This window comes from Mesoplodon densirostris, chromosome 19, assembly GCF_025265405.1.
Source record: "Mesoplodon densirostris isolate mMesDen1 chromosome 19, mMesDen1 primary haplotype, whole genome shotgun sequence".
Lineage (NCBI taxonomy): Eukaryota > Metazoa > Chordata > Mammalia > Artiodactyla > Ziphiidae > Mesoplodon > Mesoplodon densirostris.
In genome coordinates this window covers 4,020,397-4,027,423 of record NC_082679.1, presented here as the reverse complement: position 1 = coordinate 4,027,423, position 7,027 = coordinate 4,020,397, and the positions used below count along the sequence as shown (strand labels likewise).

General features: G+C 52.2%; 1 protein-coding gene across 1 annotated transcript; it reads right to left on the bottom strand.

Moving 5' to 3' along the window:
- Nucleotides 1-802: 802 nt before the first annotated feature.
- Nucleotides 803-4,988, bottom strand: LOC132480686 (leukocyte-associated immunoglobulin-like receptor 1). The gene is made up of 6 exons (XM_060085070.1): nucleotides 4,631-4,988; nucleotides 4,376-4,579; nucleotides 2,013-2,123; nucleotides 1,753-1,917; nucleotides 1,497-1,549; nucleotides 803-949 (listed from the first exon to the last, which is right to left on the bottom strand). The coding sequence occupies exons 1-6, from the start codon at nucleotides 4,986-4,988 to the stop codon at nucleotides 803-805; spliced, it is 1,038 nt and encodes a 345-aa protein (XP_059941053.1).
- Nucleotides 4,989-7,027: the final 2,039 nt, after the last annotated feature.

Sequence of the window (7,027 nt, the reverse complement as noted above, 5' to 3'; positions counted from 1 at the left end):
AAGTATATGCGTTTGTACAGTGCATGTGTGCATTCGTGGGTGTGCACATGGTGGGGGGGATGGGAGTTGTATCAGGTGGGGCAGGCCTGTGCCTTCACCCAGACAGAAGTGCCCTCAGACATCTCCCTCTCATCCCTGAGACACACACTTGAATCAGAAAACACAGATGCCCTTTTTGTCGTTTCCCTCACTAAGTTTTGAGTGACTGTGGAGGCAGAGACTGGGACCTAGAACCTATGGACCCCAGTGCCACACGCAGGGCTGATGCAGTTGGGCCTGTGAAAACATTTATTGATGAACAAGGCAAAGCATGATCCAGAAAACAGGGTATCAGCAATAAGCTGCATAAGTATAGCCCAGATTCAAGATCAACTACTGAACTCTAGGAAGGTTTGTACAGTCAGCTGAGAAAACAAAACAGATCTCTGGGGGCAGTGGAGGAGTCACAAGACATATCTGGAATCAGCTGGGCGACTGTAGGACCATAGCTGGGTCTCTAGAATCAGCCAAGAGACTGAAGCTGGGTCTCTGGAAACAGCCAAGGGACCACAGCTGGGTCTCTGAAACAAGTGCTAACACATTCTCTCCAAGGAGCTAGTTGATTGTGGGAGGGGCCGCATGGTGAATGTATCTCCTAGAAGTTGATTGGGGGTCTCAGGACTCCAGCTCTTGCCTGCAGGAGAATTGACTGGATGACTTCAGGAAGGGACGATTCCACAGGGAAACCCTCCAAATGTCCACTGCAGGCTTTTGCAAGAGTGTCCTCCTGCGTCTTTAGTGCAGAGGCCAGGTGGGCCTGGGGTCAGTTTCTGGCAAGGGCTGCATACGTGCTGGACTTGGCTGTGGGCTCTGTGGACAGTGGGGGCACAGCTCTGGCCACCCTCTGTGTGAGGGCCGGGTGGTCCAGCTGGGCATATATCACCTCCTGGGGGCCTCCTGCAGCAGGGGCCTGAGGAGAGAGACTCAGGGTGAGTATGGGTGGCCGAGGTGAGGGAGGGGCTGTGGGAGGGGAAGACTTTGGTCGCCAGACTCCAGGTGCCCCTGCACATCCCACCTCCTGAATCGCCCCTGTGCAGTCCCCTCCCCAGAGAAGCAGGGCTGGTCTGTGTGACCAATAGAACACGGCAGAGTGAGGGCCACCTGCATGGGGGAGGCCACAGAAGACGTCGTGGCTTCTGTTCCTCCCTCTGTGGGGTCCCTCCCTCTGGGGGAGGCTGGCCGCCATGGGGAAGCCCGTGTGGTGGGGAAATGGGGCTCCTGCCCACAGCCAGGGGACTGAGCCATCGTGGAAGTGGATCTTCCAGCCTCAGTTGAGCCTCAGATGAATGCAGCCCTGGTTGGCATCTTGACAGCAACATCAGGACAGGCCATGAGCCACCACCACCCAGCTGATCCGATTCCTAATTCCTGGCCCAGGAAACTGAGCTGATTTTGTTAAGCTGTTAAATGTGGGGGACTTTGGTACCCAGCAGGAGGTGACTAATGCAAGCACTTACTGAGGTGTCCACTTCCACATTCTTCTCAGGAAGTCTGTCGACAGTGGCCAGATCTGGCAGGGAGAGGACAAGGGGTCAGTTCTCTGGGGTGGACCTTAGGAGGGAAATACGCCTGACCTCATAGCTTCATATTGGGTCTCCCACCCCACCTGGAACATCCTAGAATGCTCCCAGGCGCCCCCTACCACATTGCTTCCTGATGGCACTGAATCCTCACCTCCCCCCTCCCAGACCTGTCCCCCATCCTTGTCTTTACCTGGTGTCCCATCTGGGGCGTCCACAGCTGGGCTGAGCCTGAGGAGAAAGGACACGTGAGCCCTCGGGGCTGCCCTGGGGGCAGGAGATTGGGGGCCTGGGGGTCTTTCCCAGGAGCCTCGCCTCTCCTGCGGCCTCTGCTCCTCACCTTCGCTGCTGGGGGGCCCTGAGGACAGTCGGGTGTGAATTGAGAAGAGAAGCCTTCTTCCCAACACCCCCGACAGCCTGCCCGGGTCACCCCACCCTGTCCCTGAGACCTACCCCGTTTTCTCTTGCGCTGACGATGGAGGAGGAAAAGGCCCAGGAGGAGGAGACAAAGGAGAAAGGCCACAGGGACCCCAATGAGAATAGAAACATGCTCTGTCGGCAGGCCTGTGGGAGGTGGGAGAACGGAATCCGATTACCAGCAGCATGCAGTTATCGAGCACCTGCAGCATACCCACCACGCGCTGGGTGCTTGTCGTGTTCCCACTTACATACAGATCTCTCGTGCTCAATAGTCCTGCGACGTGGGACTCATTATCCCCACTTTACAAAAGCGGGTCTGAGCGCTGAGGTCCTCTGTCCACAGGGCACTGGTCAAGCTGGAGTATGAGCAGCGCCGAAGCCCCTTCTTTCCCCCTTTCCCCAAAGAGCCCGCGCCGGGGTGGTGCTTCTGCGTCCCCCTCGTCCATCAGGACGGTTCATGTCCTGCGGATGCGTCTGTGTCTCCGAGGAGTGAGGAGGGTCTGGGTCAGAGGCCTGATCTGGACAGAGAAGCCTCTGAGTCCCCCATCCCCACCTCAAAGGGGTCTCCTCCCCGGACCCCGACCTGCTCCCTCTAGAACAGCCTCATGGACCTTTCTGTGCAGATGGTTACCACCACGGTAGTCACGCGGGGCAATTTTCATTGAAATTTAGGTTAACTAAAGTTAAAAGTCAGATCGCCAGCTGCACTAGCCGCTGCACTAGCCACTGCACTACCCCTGGCTAATGACACCCTCCCGGGATGACGCAGATACACAGCATCTCCTTCCCGCAGGAGGCTGTGTGGGACAGCGCTGCTCCCCGCGCTTTGTGCACCTTTGCAGAGACGGAAACCCAGTAGGAACGAGAGCGGGACCCGCTGCCTGCTCACCTCCTCTGGGTTCCCACCCCAAGCACGAGAATCCGCATCTCTGATCTCTTCTGCTTTTTGCAGCAATCCCTGATGGGGCGGAACTGCTCTTCTGTGAGTGAAGAAGCCAAGACCCGATGTCCTCGAGCTGCCTGAAGCCCAGCCTTTAGCAGGTGAGAGGAGCAGCACCAGCCACGAGCTGCACTCCACGCATGCGCCTTTGGCCCGTCACCTCCTTTACATCTCCTAAGTGCTGCGCTCAGCGTGGCTCATTTTACAGGTGGTCCAGCTGAGGTCTTGGGGGCTGGTACACCCACAAGGTCGGAGCCCTTCATCCCCTCTTCTGGTCAGCGCCCCCTCCCTCCCACTGCTCCAGAGGTTGAGTCCTCAACATCCTTTAAAGTAGAAAATTGCATTTCTTGGAGCATCCTTTCCTCAACACTGTGTCCTGGTCCAGGATCCACGACCCCATCCTGCGTTTCAACACCATTGCTGCCTGAGCGTCCCCTGATGACATTTACTGCGGTTTAGAATAGCATATATGTTATACACGTACAAATAATGTATAGCAATATGTTTACGTCTATAACGTATATTACATATTATATAAATATGCCTAATGCTTAAATAGTAAATATAGATATATTTTAAATTATGTGTTTTTAACTTACATATGTATAATTTAATTTATGTGAATAATTTAAATTATACATAATTATGCTATACATAAAAACTATATCAATTCTACATATTTAATATATATTATGGTACACATTTTAATATTTACATATACAAATTATAGTAAACATAATACATGATAACATGATATATAACACATTACTCATGTAACAATATAGTAATGTATATTATATTGTATTGCTTATATATTTAATAGTGTAACTATGTTCTAATTTACTTAAATTATAGATCTGAAAATTTACATTGAAAGTTATATGTTTATATTTTTATATGCCCATATGTACTTATATACATCCCTATTATTCATTCTATTGAATTCTCCCACTAAAGTTTGGGAGGCCAAGGACCCTTTCTCCTCATTTACCATATGCATCAGTCCCACGGCAGGAGGGTGTCTGGTGCACACGAGGTGAGAAGAAAATATTTCCTCGGTATTAATAAGATTAGCATTTCTCCAGGTTGTCCCATTTGGCAGCATATTTAAGCAGGTGTCCTGTGTAAGTGAACTCCCGTGTCCCCAAAGCAGCACGGCGGGGTCGGTGCCCCAGGAGGGTGTGAAGGGGGTCAAAGTGTCCCCAATGGGCGCTGACTCCAGGACATCCTGGGGGCTGACTGCACACAGGGACAGGGACGGTCTCATCCCAGAGGTCCCCCAAAGCACCATCCAGCCCTGGTCAGGGGTCTAGGACCATGTGACGTGCCCGATGGAAGGTGTCCCCACAGGGGACACATGGCCTAGGGGCCCCACAGATTCTCACCCAGTAGAAAGGACAGTCAACACCATCCTGAGGGAAAAGACACAGGTTCCCTTGAAGGGGTCTGTCCCCACCCCGTCTCTGGAAGCGCTCTCCCCGCCAGCCCAGCAGGGACAGCTCTGTGCCCACCCTGATGCTGGGGCTGAGTGCCCAGGTCACCGTGGTGTCCAGGTGAGACGAGGCTCCAGGGACCTGAGCCAGGTGTGAAGGCAGAGAGATGTGTGTGCAGAGGGAAGAGGGAGCCAGAGGGCTTGGGGTTCGGGAGGGGGCAGGGGAGCCTGTGGACGGAGGACACAGCTGGGGACAGGGTCCAGGGACCTGGGGCAAACCTGAGGGCAGAGCAGAGACCTCCTCACCTGTCACCACCGGCTCCAGGGCATCCCTGGGCTCAGACCAGTCACTACCTGTTCGATAGAGGCACTGATAATGCTGGGCAGTGTCTCCACTCACAGCGGTGATGGTGAATCTGGCCTCTGTCTCATGTGGACCAATTTGAGACACAGTATTCTCATCCTTGAAGTCACTCCTATTTTCCGTCCTCTCCAGACGGAATTCCTCAGCCCCAGCAGGGCCCCTGCACACAATGGTCACAGGCCACCCCTGGGGGCTTACAGAGTCTGGCTCAGCCCTGGTGGAGCGTCTGGGCAGGGTCCCTAGGATGGGTAAGAGCAGAATCTCAGCATCCATTACGTGAAAATCATCACATCACGTAATTCACTCATTTTTGTTGCTCAGTCAGTTCAGTACTTTTTTTTTTTTTTGAAACTTGCAAAGTTGTGCAACCATCACCACAATACAATTTTTTTTTTTTTTTTTTTTGGCTGCACTGCATGTGGGATCTTAGTTCCCCAACCAGGGATCAAACCCACACCGACTGCATTGGAAGCGTTCAGTCTTGACCACTGGACCACCAGGGAAGTCCCACAGTCCAATTTTAGAACATTTCCATCAGCCTCCCCCAAAAGACCCCCCCATGCCCATTCTGTGAGCCTCTAAATTCTCATTACTGCGGAGTTATTTTCCCCACTTGACTTAAGGACCCTGAGACTTGGTCACATCTTGCTCAGTGTGACATGGGAGGTATCAGAACAGACTGGGGGTCCCCGGTCATGTCTGCTGCAGGGGGCGGCTCCCTCCCTGCCCACGGCCACTCTAGGGGGACAGAGAGAGCTGGGAGGGTGGCACAGGATGGGAATGACCGGGTCATTCCTGGGACAAGGGGGAAAGCAGGAGTCTGGAGTCGGCAGGAACGGTCTGGGCTGGGTCTGAAGGGCCGCTGCCAGTCCCGGGTGGGATCGTGTGGGGAGGATTTGTGATGTTTAATTTTGTGTGTCTCCTCGCCTGGGCCATGTACAGTTATGTGATCAGACATTCTGGATGTTTCTGCAAGGGTGTTTTTGGATGATATTAAGATTTAAATCACTGGATTTAAAAGAATTATTTTTAATTAATTAATTTTATTTATTTTTGACTGCACTGGGTCTTCGTTGCTTCGCGCTGGCTTTCTCTAGTGTGGCGAGCGGGGGCTACTCTTCGTTGCGGTGCACGGGCTTCTCATTGCGGTGGCTTCTCTTGTTGCAGAGCACGGGCTCTAGGCACGTGGGCTTCGGTAGTTGTGGCTCGCGGGCTCTAGAGCGCAGGCTCACTAGTTGTGGTGCATGGGCTTCGTGGCTCCGCGGCATGCAGGATATTCCCGGACCAGGGCTTGAACCCGTGTCCCCTGCATTGGCAGGCAGATTCTTAACCACTGCACCACCAGCGAAGCCCCTAAATCATTGGATCTTGAGTAAAGCAAATTGTCCTCCATAATGTGAGTGGGCCTCATGCAATCAGCTGATGGCCTGAATTGAACAGAAGAATGACCTCTCCTGAGCCAGAAGGGATTCTGCCAGCAGACTGCCTTTGGACTTGAACCTCAGCATCAGCTCTCCTAGGTCTCCAGCCTGCAGCCCACCCTTCAGATTTTGGACTTGCCAGCCTCCATAATCATGTGAGGATATTCCATAAAATCTGTGTGTGTGTGTGTAGTATGATATATATATATATATATATATATATATATATTCACATGCATCCTATTGGTTTTGTTTCTATGACAAACCCTGGCTAAGGGGTACAGGGTTTCCTATTGGAGTGATGAAAATATTTTGGAGCCAGTTAGCAGTGATGGTCGCACAAGATTGTGAATGCACCAAATGCCACTGAATTGTACACTTTCAAATGGTTAACAGTCACTTTTATGTTATGTGAACCTTACTGCAATAGGAAAAAGAGTAATGATGTTTGTAAAGCAGGCAGCACAGCCCTGACATTTCATGAGTGCATTCTTACTGCACTCCTACTATACACCCGTAGCATATCCATAAAAGACAACCTTATGACCAAGCCAAGTCTAGGGTGCGTCCATTTTGCTGTCTGTCTACTTCCCCCAGTGTAGAGTAGAAAGGAAGTTGTCTTCTCCTGATGGTCATTCTGTGGTCAGTCTGATCCTCATCTGCATATTGAGCTTCCCTGCCTCCGAAACAATTCTGGCTCCTTCTCTGCGTGGCCCCAACACCCCCGGACCTGTATCTGGACACTCTCCCTATTTCACCAGCAGGACCCAACCCCAGGAAGGTAGGTTCTGCAGCTGCTGTCCACAGTGCTGATGGGGATTTGACTGTGGAGTCTAGTTTCAGCACCATGGTCAGAGTCTAGGAAGACAACACAGCCTCCCCCATTTTCTG

Excerpts from the sequence above, each read along its gene's own strand:
- LOC132480686 (XM_060085070.1), bottom strand. The coding sequence starts at position 4,988 with ATGGATGCTGAGATTCTGCTCTTACCCATCCTAGGGACCCTGCCCAGA. Across the intron at positions 2,124-4,375 it reads AGAGCGCTTCCAGAGACGGG|GCCTGCCGACAGAGCATGTT; the intron begins GTGGGGACAGAC and ends CACCTCCCACAG. Across the intron at positions 1,550-1,752 it reads CGCCCCAGATGGGACACCAG|ATCTGGCCACTGTCGACAGA; the intron begins GTAAAGACAAGG and ends TCTCCCTGCCAG.